A 22220-nucleotide genomic window follows, 5' to 3' on the forward strand; every position below is an offset into this window, starting at 1 on the left:
AAGCCATAGATCTTACTTGGTAACAAATAGTGAAGCAGAGGGAATATAGTGAAGAAAAAGGTGATTTCACGTGAATGGATAGTCTGGTAAAGGGTAAAATATCCAATAATGGTAAAATCCAAAAGAGTTGATTAAATTTACATTTCCACAAGTTTTTATATATATATATATATATATATATATATATATATATATATATATATATATATATATGTTATTTCTTTTGCAATACTTTTTGAATGAATTCAAACGAAAGTGCATCTTTACCTAAATGCTAATTGGGAATAATTTTCCCTTTAACCAATTTTGATACCCCCAAATTGGGAGCGGCATATGTATTTTTTAAAAATAATACATATATATATATATATGTGTGTGTGTGTGCGCATGTGTGTGTATCTGTGCATACATGTTTCAGTGGAGTCCCAAATCTGTGACAACACTTCATCAGACCAAAAAAGAATTGATATTGAAACGGGTGTCAAGACCACGTTGGTTTTTATAAGATATTTGGGTGCAATCTACATTCTGGGGGGGGGGGGGGGTATACTTTGTGATTGTGAGCAGTAGGGATTGGGGGGGGGGTAGTTATCTTAGCTTGGTGGTTATTTATTGTCCTTGATTTAAAATTTCCCATATCCTTAGGTTCTTTTTATGGTTGTATATCTGTATTTGGTGGTGACTTTAATTTTTTTTTGATAAGAATTATCTTTATTCATTAGTTTATTTTTTTTTTTATTTATGTTTATCTCTTGCTTGCTTTTTTTATATATATTTTTTATTCATTTGTTTTTAGTTTTCAGAGTCGGAGTGGGGGAAGGTAAGCGTGTATATATTATATATACACACACACACATTTATTTTCTTTTAATATTGATAAGTGCTTTTTCTTCTGATGCGTTAAACGTGAAATAAATTCAATAATTTATATAATTACGTGACTGATTTTGCGCAACAAAACAGGTGCTGTCAAGAACAGTGAATGTCAATGGAGTTAAAAAATAAACGGTAAGATGATCAACATCTTGAAATTTGGAATATAAACTTTTGTCATATATATATATATATATAATTTGAGGTTGTTATTTTCTGTGTGCCGATCTTTCGCTGTCTCCAACCCGACTTCTTAAACCCTAACTATCTTATTCTCTCATCCCAACAGACAAAAACAGCATTTTACTGTAAGATGACTTGATTTTTTTTATTACTAACTTCACTTTCACATCTCTAGTTACTAAATACTAGATGACCGAAATATGCTCATGACTGTGTAGCAATACATTACTGCTTATGTAAAAATAAATTGAATATATATATATTTCTACTGAAGTATATTCATAATATATACCAATCCTTATTTAAGAAGCTCAATGTAATTACATAGCAATATAGAGAATAAATGACAAAAAAACTATATTCCAAAATTCATGATGCTGACCATCTTATAATTTATTCCTTTAATTCAGTTGAATTTTACAATTCTTGATATATATATATGTATATACACACAGAGCATAATCACATTGACACACCGATTCTCTCCAGATCACTGAAGTTAAGCAACAATGAGCCTGGCCAATCTGAGATGGGTGACCATTTGGAATTAACAGGCACTGTATGTACTGAGACGTAGAAATTTCCAAGTTAGTATGGGGGGGGGGGCATGTTTAATTGTACTAGGAGAGATGCACCCTCGGCCTTAGTTAAGACAAGAAAAACTGATGTAAAACCTGATCTTAACTGTCTGCTCTGTCTTAGTGTTCAAAGGAATTGGATTGAAGACATTGCCAAGGCTGCTGCACAGAAGGTTGGGCTCCCTCTACCATGCTAAAAAAAAAATTACTCGTGCTTGACAGTATATCTCTACAAAGCCACAATTCACCAATGATTTATGTTGTGAGTGAAACAGTCACATTTGCAAGTGATTTTTTTCAAGTGGCGACTAGAAATAATAAAACACTCATCTTTTAGTAACATTTTTCTTTTCACCAACAATCATCCAAAGCTCATGACAGAGTTGAAAGAAATGTCCTTTTCACCATTTTTTTTTCTCTTTAAATAAAATGAGCAGAGTTAAATTATTGAAACCATAAAAGTTTATTAGAACAACATACTCGTTCTTTTTAACGAAGGCTGTTTAAAAAAAAAAACATCTGAATTCAATGTTTATACCTTCAAGTATCAACATAAAATTTGGTGCATATCTAAAATTAGTTCTTGAAAAAAGAAAAAGAAATCTTTATGATGCATGTACTCGTCACAAAAACAGGTATCATATTCCTAAAATCACATAGGTATAGCTGGTAACTTTTCTATTTGGCTAGTAAACGAAAATATTTAGACAAAGGTCAACTAAAGATAAACCTGCCCATAGAACCCTGATTGTTGCCACATCTGGGCTCGTGCCTCTATCACAAGTTTCTCTCCCTCTTAGACAGAGTTCAAAAACAGAGTCCAATTTAATAGGTCCTGAACTCTCAATAAGCTCCAACCCCTGTCCCATCACCACGTTACAACCATGTGCCTATTGTATGAGTACTTCAATGGAATATGCTCTGATGAACCTGAAACACTTGTACCCTTCATCATAAATACCTGACATGCAGAAGAATTACACCTCTTTGCTGCAGAGGTTCTAGACGTGAGTAAACTAAAGAAAATCATTTTTAAGTGATTAATGGAAATTCGTAGGCATTACAACAAAACTCGCCAGTTTAAATTATTGAATTATCTCCCTTTGTTTTTTTGTTTTTTAGATTTTCAAATTGGCGGACAAAACATTCACTCTTATTACTCGTAAAATTTTATTTCCTCATTTAAAAATAAAACCACTTTATTAATTTACATGATTTTTGGAATACGATATTTTCGTTTCATCACGGGTATGTACATCATATTTTTTTTTTATTTTTAGTATAGGGAGAATTCTGGTCAAGAACCAACTTTTTTTTTTTTTAATTATAAAACTGTGCGTTTAAAAAACAAGTGCTTGTAAATAAAATTATGTATTGTTTCGGTATTGCGGAGGCTAAATTACAAATTACTGCTGACTTTTTAGAACTACACAAGCAAAAAAAAAAAAAAAAAATTTTTTTTTTTTTTTTAAATAACCTACACTTGTTTTATACAGTTTTTTTTTTTTATTAGTTTTGCTTTTTAGTGAAACCGGTTCTCCAAAACCACATACTTTTAATCATTTTCTGAACAAAAGGAAAAACCACACTATTTTCACACTTTTTTTTTTTTTTTTTTTTTTAAATCTTTCCTGAATATTTTTACATTTTTTATTTTATTTTTTTTTTTTTTAAATCTTTCCTGAATATTTTCACACATTTACATTTTTTTTTTTTAAATCTTTCCTGAATATTTTTACATTTTTCGTAACATCTCAACATGACCGGTTTACAGACTTTGGCGAACCGGATCTGGCCCGTAGGCTGTAGTTTGAAGACCCCTGTCTTAAGCTATTATGAAGGCTAAATGTATTTTATTGTTTAGATGGTTTGAAGGAGGAGTCAATCAAAAAGCCAAAAACTAATAGACCCTGCACTATTTAAGTAGACCGTCTTTGAACTCTCTTCAGATGCTGAATATCATGTACTAAACATGGAGAAGCCTGAGTACAATACTCTAACAATTGTATAAAGATGAAGAAATATTTCTAGGAACAAAGTTTGGATTCACAACATCTGTTTTGTATCAAAGCTGCTTACAGGGAAAAAAAACAAAAAAACTTTCGACTATTGCAGAGGTTGGTATTTTTTTGTTTATGATTAAAAGAGAAGTAAAAATTTTCAAAAGTCAGTGTCAAGGCAAAATGTGTCATTTTAGGCTGTTGCTTATTGTGGGGTGCCTCAAGTATAATTGATTCCTTTTTAGGATGACTTTTTACCAAAAATAAAAATAAAAAAATGAATGAATGACAATTATGTATTTCCGAAGCCTTTCGTAGATCTCTAACCACAAAAAGACTGTTTTACTTAAGCAAAACATGTCTCCTGCATCCGACACAAAATAAAAAAAAAACAGACAAAATAGCACATTTTCAGATGTTAGTAGTAGTAGTAGTAGTAGTAGTAGTAGTAGTAGTAGTAGTAGTAGGAGGAGGAGGAGGAGGAGGAGGAGGAGGAGGAGTTTTACCTGCAACAAATGTCGAAGCTGCTGAGTTGTGAAAGCTGACTGCGTTTGCTGCAAAGGCATCCTGTTTTGGGGCTGCTGCTGAGGGTGTGGCTGCTGCTGCTGTTGTTGCTGCTGCTGCTGTTGATGCCGAACTACAGAATAAAATAATCAAAGAAATATTCAATTTAGAAGGCGGAAAAAAGACTTATTTTCAATCCTAAAACGTTGCAAAGGAAAGAATTTTTTTTTCAGTTACGACATTATATTGGATTTTTTTTTTTTTTTTTTTTTTTTACCATGTGACCAAGACAGACGTTCCCAACATTGTAGCCATGATTTTGAGTGGTTTCTGAAAGTCATAAGGGTAGCCATGTCATCTAGCATTTAAAGTTACACTAACGTTGGATTTTCAAAGTCAGGCCCAAATAGCCATCATGCTGACAAATCAAACTTTGCTTCTGACTAGCCAATGTTCACTTGTTATTGGCAATGCAATGATGCACTTTGCTGTCATTTATAAAAAACTAGCCTGGATGCCGGCGTTGCCCAGGTGTTTGGAGGTGTGCGTTGAACAAAAAAAAAGTGGTAGTTGGCAGGCAGGCTCGAACCTGTGACGCAAAGGCGGAAAAGAAAGTGAAAGAAAACTTGACGTCCTACCCCTACTCCATGACACGACCGGAAGTTTAGAACGTTGAAATTAGTAAAGTCATTCTAACTGATATGATGACTTGCAAAAATGGTGACGCGTCAAAAACGAACCCTCCTTATAGAAAATTGCGCAGTTGAGGGTGAAGGAATAAATGTTTTTAGCCAATTTTTTTATATTTGTTGTCCAAAGGGTCAAACTTCAAAACGATACCGATCTCGTGAAAATCGGTCGCCTCTGTCGAAAGTTTTAGGCAGACATACAAACACACACATACATACATTTAAAAAGACAGGTAAGATCTATATAATCAACTAGTGGGGGGTACCTGGCGTTGCCCAGGTGTTTGGAGGTGTGTGTAGTTTTGGGTAAATCAAAATACCCGGGTGTTTGTGTCGGGGTCGGGGGGAGGGGGGGTAGATGTTTTTTAACCGTGAATTGTTAGGTGATAGGAAAGTTTTTTTGTCTTTTTTTTTTTTTGTCAGCAAACTTTTTTGTGTGTAAATAAGTTGTTTTCTATAAGAAAAGATGAATGATTTTCATGAAAGCCGTATTTGTTAGGTGAAAATACAGAAAAGTATTTAAGAAAATTTTTAAATTCCTTTTTTTGTCAACTAATGTTAAAAAAAATAAACCAAAAAAAATACCCCCATCACCAAAAAAACTGATTAAGAAAATACATTTTTTATACAAAAAAGTTGATTCAGCATTTCAACATTTAAACACTCTGCTTAATCTGGTGATTGCCGGTCAAGCCTGAGCCATAATTGACGGAAAATCCCAAGGATCCGGGTCAAATTCTGCAAGAGTACGAAATTTTAATCTCATTTTTATTTCTCTTTCTAATATTTTTATTCATTCTCTTCAGTTCTGTTAACACTAAAAATTTATTTTATGGAAATCGCTCCAGACAAGGTGTGAAGCTATTTGATGTAAAAAAACTTACAAGAACGAAAGATAATTATAATAACAGAAGATGATCTTAGTCTACTGTAATAGCACTTTCCTTGGAGAGATTGCTTTCATAATTTCCTCCCTGCTATTTTCCCAACTGTACCAACATGCAGAAAGTTAAATGTAATGTAAACAAACATCTTTCTGTACAACTCTTCATTTCAGATGACCTCCATAAATCTGGCCCTTAATGCTTCAGTGGTAATGTCTTGTTTAAGTAGAAAAACAACGTAAAAAAAATAAAAATAACCCGTCATTTGAGTTAGCCTGGAAAAAATATGAGACAAGAAAAAGAATTTCATATTTATAAAAAGAAGAGTTAAAATTTTGTTTACAGCAGTGTTGTCTGATCAAATTGAGGGGCAGATAATTCATGCTTCACAATATTTCTTGGCAAAGGAAGACAAGTTTATGATACAGTTATTTCCCTTTAGATATAAGAGTATTTAAAAGTATTTTAGGAGTCACCAAATGCCTTCATTTTTATGTAAGAAAAGAATTAAATAAATGAATCACCAATCATTGAAAATAGTACCTTAACTTGAATTAGCCTGGAAAACAAACTTAACACATATCGTATACACATCCTCATAGACTGTCCCCTAAGTAAGGTATGTTCCGATGCAGATCGGAGGAATGCTTCGGACAATGGAGTGAAACACTATGATAAATAGAAAATAAAAAAAATTTTTTTAAATTTAAATAATTACGTATATAAATAAATACATTTTGAAAACTGAAAATAACGCATTTTTATATATATATATATATATATATATATATAAATAAATAAAATATATAAACAAATTTATTTGCTTATATCATATATTTCGATGCTAAACATCCTTATCAATGAAGAGTCTGTTTTTTTCATTTTTTCCTTTTTCTTGACCGCATGGTGGAATTCTGGGTGCAAGAGTGATGGTAGTAGCCCAGTGTTCTTGGTAACGGCTCGATATTTAGATAAGAAAAAAAATTTTCTTTCCTAATTTCAATTTTGCACGGCTGGCGCGACACTCTGCTGATGACTTATTTTTATTTAAATATCGAGCTGTTACCAAGAACACCGGGTTACTACCATCACCCTCGCACGCAGAATTCCACAATGCGGTCAAGAAAAAAAAAAAAAAAAAAACAGACTCTACATTGATAAGAATGTTTCACTACAAAGTTGGTTGATCAAGCAGTTTTATTTTTAGAAAGAAAAAAAAAAAATTTTAAGCAATTAATGGGATTTCATGAACAACATGAATCATTGATTACCTCCCTATTTTTATTTTGTTTTTTTTAAATTTGTTTTCAAACTGGCAGATGGGACAGTCACTCCTTGGATACTCATAACATCTAATTTTCTTTATTTTCATTTCTTAATAATGGGGAATTCTGGACAAGAACCCATTTGCAATATGAGGTGAAGTAAAAAAAAAAAAAAAAAAAAAATACAATGGTGTTTTTAAAAAAAAAAAAAAAAAACTTGATGTTATATTTCTTTAAAAATATCAATAAAAATAATTTAAAATGTTTAAACTTAAAATTCTTCACTGAAGTATTTTTTTAAATTTCATTTTATGGCACAACGAAGAAAATCTATTAAAAAAAAAAAAAAAAAAAAAAATGAACTTAGTTTTTTAACATTAATATATTTTCAGTTATTTTATGGGCCTAACCAATATTTGTCCCTACTGATCCCATATGGAATCGAAGGAATATTTTCTGTAGATCCTGAGAAAATTGTAACCCTTATTGAAACTTTTTTGAATGGTCTGTAAATATATTGCTAACACACAAACATTGATTGTGTGTGTGTGTATGTATATATATATATATATATATATATATATATGATGATTGCAACGTCTTGTCAGACGAGTGCCACTCCCTCAGACATTTAAAATCCATGAGCCCAAATACCTGAGGGAGTATCTATACAAAGATGTTACAGAGTCTTAGCTTTGTACGACAGCTAAGTCTCTCTCTCGGTTCAAAATGTTGAGATCCAGCAACAAGCAAGAGCAAGATAGCCAGCAACAAATTAAACTGCAGACCAGCTTAATACGGGTAATGGTCTTCCGCTTTATGTTTTTTTTAAATCAGAGATTTGCTTCTCCTAGAAAGGTTGCCTTCACCACAGCTTACGGGAGCCCTCTCCACCCTAATACACATATACACACACACACACAAATATACACGGTGCTAGTTGGCCGTTGACCCAGAAAAAGAGTTCATTCGCCCTTACACACATACACTTCAGAATAATGAAAATATATTAACTGGTATGTAAATCCAGTGATTTTCAGTCTTACAAAATATTATTAGATGCAATATTTTATATAAGACAATCCCAGCTAAATGAAAATTCTGAATATACAGGATAGAGCAAATGAATCAAAAAAATTTTTTTGATTGAAAACAAAATACAATTGAATAAATCTATTTCCTTAACCCATCAGTTTTCGATGCTTATTCATCTCCTCAGAGGAAAAATATTACGAAATATTTTTATTGGTTAGCACCTTTTTTGCAAGCAATAAACATAGAATAATTAAAGTTTTTTTTAAAAAAGTACATTTAAGATACAGAGATCAAAACCTCATGGGTTAAGGAAACAGATTTATTAAATTGTATTCTTTGTTTTCAAACAAAAATTTCTATATTTTATATCTTCAAATCATAAAATTTAAATACCTAAATTTTGATACATATATATATAATATATATATATTAGTGATGGGACGATTCCAACATTTTTCCTCCCCGATTCCAATGCAATTACCGATTCCGTATGAAATTCCCGATTCCGATTCTTTATAAATCTCTAAATATTTTACTATTAAGTTGTTATTTTCTCCCAAGTACTGTAAAAACACATCTTAAACATGCATGTATTTTCTCAAACGTAAAAACACACATGTGGGGGGGGGGGGGATATAGAGATTTTAGTCTTACTGGAAGTTTAAAATCAATAAATATTTATTTTATTATTGCTAACAAGCAATGGAAGACGTTTTATAAAAAAAATCAAATAAAATAGATAATTAAAAGGAATCGGTTTTGGCATCGGGGAATACACTCAAATTTAACCCCCCCCCCTTATTCCAATACCCCAAAAAGCTCCAATTTTCAAATTAATCGTCCCAACACTGATATATATATATATATATATATATATATATATATATATATCTCAAAATAATCAGTGTTGGGACGATTAATCAGAATCAGAAACCTAGGAACTCAGGGGTATCAGAATCGGAAAAATTTGTGCCTATATTCCGATGCTAAAAATGATTCCTTTAATAATCTATATAAATAAAATGAACTCATTTTTTCCCCTCCAACTTTGACCTTAATAGGATTAAAAATCATGACATTACATGCAAATGTAATGCGTAGACTGTAGCACATTATCTGAGGTTTGCTTATAGGCCTATTACCTCTACAGTTCCTCCACAATGGTACATTCCTATATTTTTTCCGGTGAGAGTCCATTGCCAAAATCGCTTAGATTCAATGGAATTTGCAACATCTTTTGTCTATTAAATTCCTCTTTTCCCCTCTCCCCATGTACACTGCAGTGGATGCGTTCACAAGGAACAGTACGAGGAAACACACCGGTTTGGAATCGTACAACGTTACTTATGCTGGGGTTTTTTTGGGGTTTTTTTTTTTTTAAATCTTTTTTCCCTGATTTATGCTTTCTGTTTTTTCGATAAAATAGAAATAAAAAAAATTAATAAAAATGCGATTACTATTGTTTTCTTTTTGCTTTTATTTTTTGGGGGTTAGTGACGCACTCTGCGAGACTAACAGGATTTTACTTCCGGTTTTAACGACTCTAACCATGAAATCTGACTGTGACTTATTGATTAGTACTTTTAACTCAACATTTATTTTTACACAAAGATTAAAACGCAACAACATCGTGAATTCACTTCCATTACACTTAAATTAAAATTAAAACAAATTCATTTAGAATTCGAGAAAACAAAAACATACATTTAGAATTCGAGTGTGATGTGACTACTGAAACTAAACCAAAACAAACTTCACTGCGGAATTGTTTTTTTACCTAATTCACTTTTTAGTTAATTCATCATGTTTTTTTTGGGGGGGGGGGGTTGTGCTTTCACCTCAATGATTCGAGTTCGAGCCCCCCCCCCCCCTCAAACTTTTTTAGGATTTTTCAAACACACGGGCACCGCCATACCATTCATATTGCATCACATTTATTTCTTTAATTTTTTTTTTTTTTTTTTTTTTTTTTACTCGATTCTTTTTTAATAGTTTTAACATTGTTTGTTTTTATAATATTTAAACAGGGTTATGACTTTGCTTTGTTTTCATTTTACCACCACCACCCCCAACCACACACTCCTCTAAAACTCAGGGCAACGCCAGGTACCCTCCGCTAGTACTTTTATATTTGATTTTGTTTTAAAAAAAATATTCCACTGCTAATAGTAAAGATAAAATAAATATTTATTGATTTAAACTTCCAGTAACACTAAAATCTTTAGATCATCCCCTCACAAGTGTGTTTTTACGTTTGAGAAAATATGTTCACATTTAACATGCGTTATGATAACCATTTTATAGTTAAATATTTAGAGACTTATAAAGAATCGGAATCGGTAATTGTATCGGAATCAGGAAAAAAAATATTGGAATCGTCCCATCACTAATATATATATTGTAACTTACAATGAAATACACTTTTTGCTGCTATCAATCCCTTTTTTTAAGTCTTGGTTTTGTTAATACAGTATACATATACATATATATATATATATATATATATATATATATATATAAAATGAAACGCGTGTAAGACACTTATGAAAAAAATAAATCTAAAAATGTAATAAATAATTAAATCTAAATAACAGAAACCATGATTATGGACTGACTTTTTGCAGTCACTGAAACAACTTTTATGCTCTGAAAGTAATAATACATCTTCATTCGTAATAATTTATGGCCTTCAAGGGATTCAACTCCTTCTGCATAGTAATACTGCATAGTCGTTAACGGCACAGAACTTGTATAAGCCTATTTCACCATCGTAAAAATCTACGAAATACCAAAGGGGAGCTATAATCTATATCAAATCATAAAATATAAGCAGGAAACTTTAAAATTCATGACTCTCTCGCAGTATAAAGCAAGCATTAATGTGGACACTAAGCTGCACACAAAATCGAAAACAGAAACTCTACCATGAGAGATATAAAATAACATTCATTTTGTAAAATAAAAAATAACCAATTATATTTGTTTTAGATATTAATTTACTTCTATAATTACTTGCATATCATAATAATATGTAGAACAATTTGATTCTAAAATCTATTTACAATGTTGTCTTCAGAATTTCTTAATATTTGCTTGGTTTTAAAAGTTTTGCTCAATTTAAATTCCACCCATAAAACTAATGCATATTTTTGTAAAATAACAGATCCTATTCAAATTATTATTTTTTTTTTTTTTTTTTTTTAAGTACTAAAACTGATACAATCATAAAATATTTTAAATTAAAACATTTTGAATATTTAATCTTTTCTTTCTAGACATTTATAAATCTAGATTTGCATTATATATTATTGGTCGGCCCAACAAAAGGAGCGTGAACCTGTAAATTCACTCTTGTCCATTTGTCCGTCCGCACTTTTATCAATAACTACGCCTTGGAATTTTGAAAAATTTTGCACAAACATTAAACATGATACGAGTAAAAAAGTAACAGAACGGATTTTCCGGGAAAACTTTGGTTCCTCCCCCTCCAGAGTGCCTTTCGGGTTAAAATGGCTAAAATTGACACTTTTGTTCTTATTAAAAATAATTGAGGCCTTGGATTTTAATAAAACTTTCTGAAAAGTTTTAACTGATTTCTATATAATTTTGTTTGTCTATACTTTGCGATAACTCTTCGGTGTGCCCCAGGAGCTTTTTTTATGGCTAATAAAAACATTCCATTTTTGGGACTATTTTTCCATATTTGTCCAAAATTTTCTGCGTGTGTCAATTTAGCAGTTTTGCATGGTGCTCAACTCAAATGTAAATATGTTAAGATCTTGGGAACTTTTGGGGCTAAACGGAGGGCGGGAGGGGGGGGGGGCAAATGCTGAACATTTGCATTTTTTTGTTTCGTTCACTGTGCAATCACGGGGGACCATGCACGCTTCACTTTTTATTGTAAATCTAGTTCAATTTAAATTCTGCCAGCAAAACTAGCGCATATACATAAACAAATCCATACAAATATTTTTTTTTAATTTACATTCATCAAAAAGTTTCCCATATTTCTTAAAAGTTTAAGGCTAGAAAGAAAATTGTCTTTCGTCTGACAATAAAAAAAACTTAGTGGTAATAATCGTGTTGTGTGCATACATTTATCAGTGTTTAAGCATTCGTTGTCGAGCCAGTAGCAATTAAGCAGTTTAGGAAGGTTGCCATAACAACTGGTTATGTGCATACATTTCTCAGTTTGTAAGCATTCATTGCTGTGCAAGTAGCAGTTAAGCAATTTTGGATCGTTGCCACAGCAACTGGTTTTGTGCATACATTTATTAGTAAGTGTTTTATTGAGAGGGTCACAAAAGAGAATAGAAATTTAGATGAAAATTAAAAAAAAAAAAAAAAAAAAAAAAAAAAAAACAGATCCAAAGACAATTGTCTAGAATAAAATCACAATTGTTTTTTGTTAAAGGAAATAAGTAAAAAGTATTGATTTATTTGTAAAAAACATTGATCAATCAAATGATTTTTCTCGTGTCGACTCAAAATTTCAGAAACAAATTTCAGTGCAATGCTTCCGATCGGGCAAAATGTCTGAGGGGGCAGCTGACATTTCGCCCGATCAGTAGCATTATACTGAATTTTGTTCCTTCTCCCATTAGTGACATCAAAACAACCAGTTCTCTCATTTGAAAATGCCCTACTGCCTATGGATTTGAAATAAGTTTGAGATTTGACTAAATTCATAATAGATTTTCTTAAGCGTAGCTATCACAAAACACAATTGCAACTACTCTTCTGATTTTTTAGAATTTATATAATCATGCCAATATTCCCTTTATTTTCTTTTAAAGTTGATGAGTTCCATACTCTTCTGAGGAGTCAGGGCAGGAAAGATTCAAAAATTGATAATTATATGAATGTTTTTGCACTACGAAACAGGTGCTGTTAAGAATTGAACATTTTAACATACTGAAAGAACAGTAAGATGGACAGGAATTTAAAATATAGACTTTTTGTCATATATATATATATATATATATATATATATATGATAGTGTTGGGATGATTAATTGGAATCAGAAAAAATGACACGTTTTGGTGTATCAAAATCGATATCAGAAAAATTGTGCATTATTTTTCAATGCCAAAACGATTCTTTTATCTTTTTTTTTTTATTTGATTTTCTTTTAAAACAAAATCATCCAATGATGATAATTATAATTATGATAATTATGATAATGATAATAATGATGATAAAATAAATATTTGTCCATTTGAAACTACCAGTGGAACTAAAATCTATAGATCACCCCCCCCCCAACAAGTGTGTTTTATGTTTGAGAAAATACATGCGCATGTAACGTGTTTTGAAGATAACTGGAAAAAGTAACCATTTTATGGTTAAATATTTAGAGATTTATAAAGAATTGGAAACAATATTGGAATTGCCCCATCATATTGTGTGTGTGTATATATATATATATATATATATATATATATATATACAGGGTGACTCAAAAAAAAAAACAGGACATTCAATTGTTTTTCTGAGCATTTTACAGTCAACGGAGAAAAAAAAAAAGGCCAAAGACCCCAGTGTTTGGATGTAATGTTTTGAATATAATAAACTAGTTATGACCAAAGTTTCATTTCATTTGGACAAAACACTAAGAAATGGGGCCTAATTAGAGTTTGGGCCCGTTTTTTTTAAGTCATCCTGTATATATATATATATGATGAGAATAATGGAAATAGTATTCCGATAAGATAGATTAAAAAAAAAGTTATGTGTTCATCAGCGTTTCATCTTTGTGAGACTTCGTCTGGATGAATGCAGAGGAAGTCTCACAATAAAGATGAAACGTCATTTATATATATATATATATATATATATATATTAGTTGATGCAGTGATTGCAGGTGATTAAATGACTTACTGACTAAATAGTTTTTCAATGAATGATAAAATATAAAATTAAACAGGGTTTTCTTTTAATTTTTTTTTTTATATAGTTTTTAAAAGGTTAAAAACTTCCAATATATATATACACACACATGGGGAAAAAAGTCAATACGAAAAATATATAAATGTTTATATCTTTTCTGTATTTATTTCCTGTGTGTTGACGTGTAGGAATACAAAAGGTCTTTTGAAAAAAAAAAAAAAAAAAAAAAGGTTTCTTTCAAAAGCACATAATTTTCAAAAGATCCTTCGGTCTTCAGTGTGTGTTTGTGTGTATATATATATATATATATATATATATATATATATATATATATATATACACACACACACTATTGCATTAACCAGGATCCATTATGTATAAATTTGTTTTTGTGCTATGTTCAATAAGTTCACCATTTGTTAGGTTCAATATCTAATTTAAAAAAAAAAAAAAAAAAAAAGCCAATAAAGAATATTTACTCTTCTCTTACTAAAATAAGAGTTATTCTCTTTATCTAATAGTTTTTTATGGATATTGCTCCAGACAAGCATGAAGCCAATTGATGTACGAAGTTAAAAAAATACTTCAAAGTAAAAAAAAAAAAAAAAAACTAGCCAACAATATGAATAAACTACAATCTAAAAAGCAACAATTCTTCCCCCTTTGTCAGAAACATCGTTTATGGAATCTGAGGATTAACTGATAAAAGCAGGAAATGAGAGCTATGAGGCTATCGAAAATAAGTCCAAATCATAGTGGGGTGAGGTGGGATGGGGTGGGGTGGTCTATATGAGTAAACTGCCAAGCCAGATTTTTTTTTCTAAAAGAAAATAAAGTAAATTGTAGCAAAATACACTAATTTATTGTCAATAACATGCTGCAACAATAACAAATGAAAATTGGCTAACTAGAATCAAATTTTAATTTGTGAGCTTAATTTACAAATCTGGCCAACATAATTTCATAGAGAGAGAGAGGCTCCTTCAGTCTTTGATAGACTATGGGTACCCACCATACAGGTGCCTGCGCACGAAATTTTTGTGGCAGGAGGTGCACAATCTCCAACCACACCTTTCCTGAGTTGACACTATTAAATTCCAGTGGCAAGTGGAGTGTATATTCAGGACGACTGGAAACAAATGCCGTGATAAGCGGAAAGCTCATACAATGCCTAGAATTCCCAAATGGTCACCCATCTGGTACTAACCAGGCTCAACGTTGCTTAACTTCAATGATCCGACGAGAACCGGTGTATCAATGCAATTATGCTGTGTGTGTGTGTGTATATATATATATATATATATATATATATATATATATATATGTCAGTTAACATAGCGAAAAAGTTCATAGAGTAAAATCCAGTAAATCCTTATTGTGTTTATTAAATAAGGAAGAGAAGCATTCAATGGGTTTCAGACTGATTCCATGTGAGGAACGCAAGACTTTCTACCATTGTCTATTGGAATGCATAACTTGACCCAGAAATAAATGAAAGGATATCGGTCAAACGATTGAAACAATAGACAAATGGGAAATATTAAACATTCCAGGGGAAAAGAATGTTTATATAAATCGTCACAAACAGAAAGCGGGGCAGTCAGTCAGACAGAGAGCAAGCTGACACATTTCTTTGACATTCCGCCTTTAGAGATGTCAAAACACCAGTCATAATTTTAAATCCAAAACTTGATGTGAAATAAAACCAATATATTATTTTATAGATCAGCTATGTTGTGTTTTATTTGCTGTCAGAGTGTATACATCATAGACCAGTGAATACATAACAAATACATTAAAATTAACAAAAGAAAAAAAAAAAAGGTTAACACATACCAGACAATAACTATAGATCCAAAACTGTCGGTGTGAAATAAAAACAATATATTTTATAGATCAGCTGTGTTGTGCTTTACTCACTGTCAGAGTGTATACATCGTAGACCGCAGCGAATACATAAATACATATCAAACATCTTTCTCACGTGAGTACATTTAATGTACAGAGCAAATATTTAAAAAATAAAAAAAAAAGTTAACACATACCAGACTATAATTATTTGGACCATAACTGGTCTCTTTTAGGTCTGACCAGTATGCGTTAAGTTTTTTTGTGCTATTCTTTATCCAAATATTTGAAATATTAATTTTTAAAAAAGGAAACGTGATATACATGACGCTGAACAGAAAAAAAAAAAAAAGAAAAAAAAAAAAAAAAAAAAAGTTTTCTGTATATATGACAAATGAGAAGCAACTCTGAGTTAGGAAAACGGATCCAATTAGTTGAATTCTCTTTTGTCTTTTCTCTTCCATATGTTGGATGTTGTTCCAGCTACCTGTTGAGAAGATGCTGTCAATCAAAACCCCAGACTACGTGCACGCAAAAGAGAATGACGAATAATGCCCATGTCCCCAAAGGTAGAAGGAAAAAAAAAAAAAACTTACCTGTACAAAAAAGTAAAATATAATCAAGTTGAAACGTAATATTTTACTTCAATAAAAAAATTCATGGTTATAAAAAAAATAAATAAAAGAGAAAGAATATAAATGAAATATCAATGAAGAGATACATCATTCATATTAAAATGAATTAAACATACATGTATCGCTTAACATACAAACAATATTTTGGGTTCTTGTTAACACTGATCATTTAAACCAACGCATTTCAGATGAAAACATTACATACTTACACTTGGCAAAATCAGCATAAATTCTTAAAATGACGAAACATGATCTAGTTGAAGATGGTCTAGATGCATTTTTAACAAACAAAAAAATCATCTCCATTTGCATTAAATTTAAAAATGGCAAACCCTTCATTTAATTCAATTCAAGGGAGATAAGTTAGTTTCTCATACTGAATTGGTCACACAACTCTTTCCACATAAAAACAATAAAACTTGATAATTTAATAAATTCTACGTTTTACTTGTAATTATTTCTTTACTGGAACGTCTTTGCCTAATTTTTTGGAATTCATACTAAATTTCGACATGCCATGTAAGTACGCAATAATGTTTTAATCTAAAATGCGTGGGTTTAAAAGATCAACAAGACAAACAAGTATGATAATTTTATGTACATAAAACATTACTTCAAATTTAAGACAAAATTCCCCAAAGCCGCTAAGCAATTTTGTTTTCTGAAACCACTTACAAAGATATATTTTTAATGAAAAAAAAAAAAATAATAATAATAAAAAGCCGAGATGCCATTGTAATCTTAATTGGTTAGAGATAAAAGGCCAGCGGGCCCAAAAAAAAATGTCTTACCCATTATTTTTCGGTTTATTTGTCGTCGGGGCCATTCTATAGCAAATCAACAAAATTAATTAAGGTTAGGAGGAAAAATAGACAGTTAAGAAAGAAGTCATAGCCAAACAAAAGCCGGTTCATGTTTTTAAACAAAAACAGATTAAAACGATGCTTGTGTAGGTTAGGGATTCTTTAAACCAACGCATTTTAGGTGAAAACATTACATACTTACGCCTCATTTCAAAATTAGTATAAATTACAAAAAATGATCCAGTAGAAAATATGCTGGATATATTTCTAATAAAAAAAAAATAAATAAAACTTCAGAATTACGTTCTGACGTGTTTAAAAATGGTGGGTCCTTAATTTAAGTCAAAGGAGATAAGTCACTTTGCCATACTGAAGTGGTCACACAACTTTTCCACATTAAAATATACAATAAAACTCAATTTAATAGATTCTATTATTACTTGTAATTATTTCTTTTAACAGATCATTTTTCACAATTTTTAGAATTTATTCTAATTTCGCCATGACACGTAATACTGTTTTCACCTGAAATGCATAGGTTTAAAAAGATCACCAATCTACACAAGCATCGATAAAACTCCTCATCCTCTTCTCAATTTAAAAACTTGGTCATTCAGAATTCCCCCATATTAAAAAAAAAAAAAAATAGAAACAATTTTTTTGTGATGTACATACCAGGAACAGAACGCAAAGATCATATTCCAAAACTCACGTAAACTAATCAAGTAATTTTATTTTTATAAAGAAAATCATTTATAAACGATTTTAAGCGATTATTGGGAAATCATAGGCATTACAAGCCGACTCTCGAAAGTTTGAAGTATTGTAAAGTTATCTGTCCTTGTTTCTTCAAGATGACGGCACGAGACTGCTCCAGTTTTGCTTACTCGTAAAATTTGATGTTCTTAGTTAAAAATAAAACTACTTGATCAATTTATGTGATTTTTGGAATATGATATTTTCATACCATCATGAGTGTACGTCATAATTTTTTTTTTTTTTTTTTTTTAATATACAGCGAATTCTGGATAGCTAGAATCTTTGAAGGAAATAATTTGATTTACAAGTTATTACAAGGAATTAAATTGCATTTCTAAACTACAAAGCCTTAATTGCCTTTCTGTCAATATGAGCAAGTTTTTAATTGACTTTATGTGCCACAAGTTTTATTTATTTTTTTTTAATTGTCTTTATATCTTAATTTAAAGATTTAATTTCCCTTACATGCTTCAAAAGATTTATATTTATAATTAATTGCTTTATATGTTAATATTAACATTTTTAATTGCCTATATATATATATCAATATGAATACATTTTTAATTGCCTATATATGCCACAAAAATTAATATTTTTATTAATTGCCTATATATGCAAATAAGAACATTTTTAATTTCCGTTTTATGCTAGTAAAGTTTATATATTTCTAGCTTTTATATCCCAATATGAACCTATATTTAATTGCCTTCGTGAGCCAATACAATTTATGTTTATTAATTGCCTACATATGCAAATATGAACATATTTTAATTGTCTATATATGACACCCAGATTTATATTCTTATTAATTTCCTACATATGCAAATATGAACCTTTTTTTTTTTTTAATTTCCTTTATATGCCAATACAGTTTATGTATATCATTTTTTTAATTGCTTTTACATATGAACCTACATTTAATAGCCTTTATATGTCGATACAATTTATGTTTATTAATTGCCTTCATATACCAATATGAATTTTTTTTTTTTTAAATTGCATTAATATGCAACTACAATTTACGTGAATTGCTCGTATACACACATGTATAGAAAAGCAATAAATGTATTTCTTGTATATACATATACATCAAATCTGTTGCCAATATAGCTGGAAATATTATGATACAATTGAGCAGATGAAAGAGGCTGTGACAAGGGTCATTGACACACTCACACTAGAGGACTTCCATGGGGCCTTCCAGAAATTGCTGGAACAGTACAAGTGCATTGGAAGAGATTGCAGCCGGAGGAGATTACTTCAAAGGAGACTAGAGTTTTATGTGTGTATTATCAATAAAAGTGTGCATACAGAAAAAAAGTTTGGAAACTTGTTTACGGCACCTTGTATAAAGACTTATCTTTGTTTCTTCTCAATGCTCTCCTACCCGTCCACTAATTGTACTTTTAGTTTTTCCGATATCACTTTACAATTACTTATTCCTTACCAAAAAAGAAAGACGAATCATTTGTTTGGCCTTGATTTCCTCTTTCTTGTTAAAGAGTGCTCTTATATTTGACATGTTTCAACATATGCATGACTTTTTTTTTTTTTTTTTTTTTACATGGAGGTAAACACTTATCAAGGCCTGGAGGCCACTCAGAGATAAGGGTTATTGCGGGTACAATAATCAACGAGATAGTATTGTAGTAATCATTAGTATTGGAGATTTGATAGAGTGTCTTAAGAGGGCGGTTTGTCAGGAATTTGTTTATGTTGGACTTAAAGACATCCAAGTTGTAGTCAGGTGGGAAACACGCAAACGGAAGAAAGTTCCAGTCGTGCACTTCTGAGAAAGAAGCTCTGCTCATGGAATCTACGTTTGGATTTAGGCACAGATAAAGAGTGGGAAAAATTGACAGTAGTTTCAGCCAGACGGGTGTTTCTCGTCAAAGATTAGCGAGGGGGGACGAGAGATTGGAGCTCAGACGAGCACTTGCCATGAAATTTGGTTTTTTTTTAGAGTAGTTATAACACAGTGTCTTAGAACGAGTGCTTTATGCTAAAGTAAAGGTTGATTGCGTTACTATACACAGATTTGAAAAAGTTGTCATAAACAAATATAACAAATAAATGTAACCAAAGGCAAGATAAGTTACTACTCTACCTATATGCAAAAGTTTTTAGTGGTTTTACTCAATTTAAAACGTGGAATCTTTAGAAAATTAGTGTTTATCGATATATTTTGAAAAAGAAAAATGTCAGCGTGCTCACTGTTGAATACGGTTAAGTTTGGGAAAATGAGTTCTAAATTAGTGCTCATTTTTGCATTAGATACTAATCCTTAGTAATTATTTATCCCTAACTGTGCACAAATGGATACCATAATACTTAGTTCGTTGCACCTTATAACAAGAAGTCCATACAAAATTTCAGCCAGATTGGCCCAATAGTTTTGAGAAAAACTTCTAGAATAAATGTGGTATTGTGATGACTAATCCCTATTAATCCTAAGTGTACATCGAATGGATACCATAATTCTTCGTTCATTGCAGCTTATAACAAAGATTAATGCAAAATTTCAGCCAGATCAGTCCAGTAATTTCCAAGAAAAAGTGGAATGGACAAATAAAGAGAAATATAATACGAATTTCAGTAAATTAAAAACTGTAACAAAGCAAGAAGGAAAAAAAATGTTAAACATCTGTAATGTGATATATATATATATATATATATATATATATATAAAAAAATGGAAGAAAAAAATGTTTCATATATAATGAAAAATAAAATGATTAAATACATATGGATGTGACAAGATGATCAGCCAACTAGATGAAATGAATGAAAATTAAAATGATCAAAACACAAAAAAAAAATTTTTTTAATACAGTAGAATAAATAAAGACATTTTTAAATACAGTAAAATAAATGATGTTTTTAAATATGATAGGATTAAGACACACTTTAAATACAGAACAAAAGACACATTTTTTAAATACAGTAAAAGAGAAGACATTTTTAAATGCAGTAGAATAAATTACACATTTTTAAACAGTAAAATAAATGACACATATTTTAAATGCAGTAAAATAAATGACACAACAGTCTATTGGGTAACATTAAATGGGCAGCCGAGAAGCATGTACCTAAAAATAACCCATTTTTTAAACTAAATTTATTTTTAAAGTTCTGAGTTTTTTTTTTTTTTTTTTTTTTAGATGAAGGCTGATTGCTTATCTTACATGTTTGGATTGGACTACTGTTCTCATTTTGGATTTTATTTGTGCAACGTTTTCATCGGATTAGCCTTCAACCGTCCTCAAACATGTTCATTGTAGTTTGGACCCTCCACCTTGCATCCCTGTTAATTATTTTGACCTCGCTCCGGAAAGGGAAGTGTGTTTTTTTTTTTTCTTTCCATATGTGATCATCTTGTCTGAACTTTTTCAACCTCCCATGTCACGGCTTTACGGTGTTCTTCTAGCCTTACCTTTAGGGGAGCGACTGGTCTCACTTCTGTATAGTTTTTTGTATTTGCATGAAATCTCATATACAGTTTTTTGTCATGGAGTTTGACTCGTACTAGATGTTTTTGAGAGTTGAATCGCTCTTTTCTGCTAAGAACCAAAATTGCATCCCCATGACAAATGAAGCTCGTGTTTGAAAATTAGGTTATATTTGTGTAGAAGAATTATAGGTACTTGTACACTTTGATCAAGATACTAAAAAATGAAAATACCGAAAAAAAAAAAAAAGTTATGTTGTATGTATCTATTATGGAATGAAGTTCTCTGAAAAAAATTTCACTTAATTTGATCAAGTAGTTTTTTTTAGGGTTTTTTTTTTTTTTACAGCGAAAAACAATTTGTTACGATACCAATCAAAAGGGAGCCACGTTTTGATTTTTATGAAGAAAAGCTATTATTTACCATGGAGGGGGGGGGGGGGTAGGCGCTTAAGACTGAGTTATCTCCCTGTGGCGTGTTGTAAAAATTCAAACAGTTACCTTTCGCTGTAAAAAAAAAAAAAAAAAAAAAAAAAGCTACTCTATCAAATTAGGTGAATTTTTTTTTTTTTTTTTGGAGAACTTTATTCCATAACGGGTACGTACAATATAACTTTTCAATATATTTTCATTTTTTGATTAAACTGTACAAGTACCAAATTATAACTCCTACCACTTCTTGATATCAGTACGCAAAATCAAATATTGATTGAGATTAAGTATGTTTTTCATAAAATTGATTCAAAATAGATCTTTTTGTAATGTGTAAACACAGCAGCCTAGAAAGAAAATGGCCGAGTAAGGTTTTATGTAAAAACTAAAACCG

The 22220-nt window shown here is 30.7% G+C and overlaps 1 protein-coding gene across 35 annotated transcripts in view; it reads right to left on the reverse strand.

Annotated features, from left to right (window-relative positions):
- LOC145266555 (mediator of RNA polymerase II transcription subunit 25-like) overlaps positions 1–22220 on the reverse strand; it is a 192523-nt gene that overhangs the window by 69868 nt on the left and 100435 nt on the right. For 22 of the 35 annotated variants that reach the window (XR_013864748.1, XR_013864750.1, XR_013864749.1 and 19 more), the window contains one exon: positions 4141–4271. Coding sequence is in view for 26 of the 35 variants with exons in the window: in XM_080122356.1 (XP_079978482.1) it covers positions 4141–4271 (131 nt within the window). In the remaining 9 variants the exon portion in view is untranslated. Of the gene's footprint in view, positions 1–4140; positions 4272–17175; positions 17212–22220 lie in introns of all 35 variants that reach the window. The other 13 variants (XR_013864744.1, XM_080122353.1, XM_080122344.1 and 10 more) reach the window with 1 other exon arrangement.

Source organism: Euprymna scolopes, chromosome 41, assembly GCF_053919585.1.
Source record: "Euprymna scolopes isolate OS-2025 chromosome 41, ASM5391958v1, whole genome shotgun sequence".
Lineage (NCBI taxonomy): Eukaryota > Metazoa > Mollusca > Cephalopoda > Sepiida > Sepiolidae > Euprymna > Euprymna scolopes.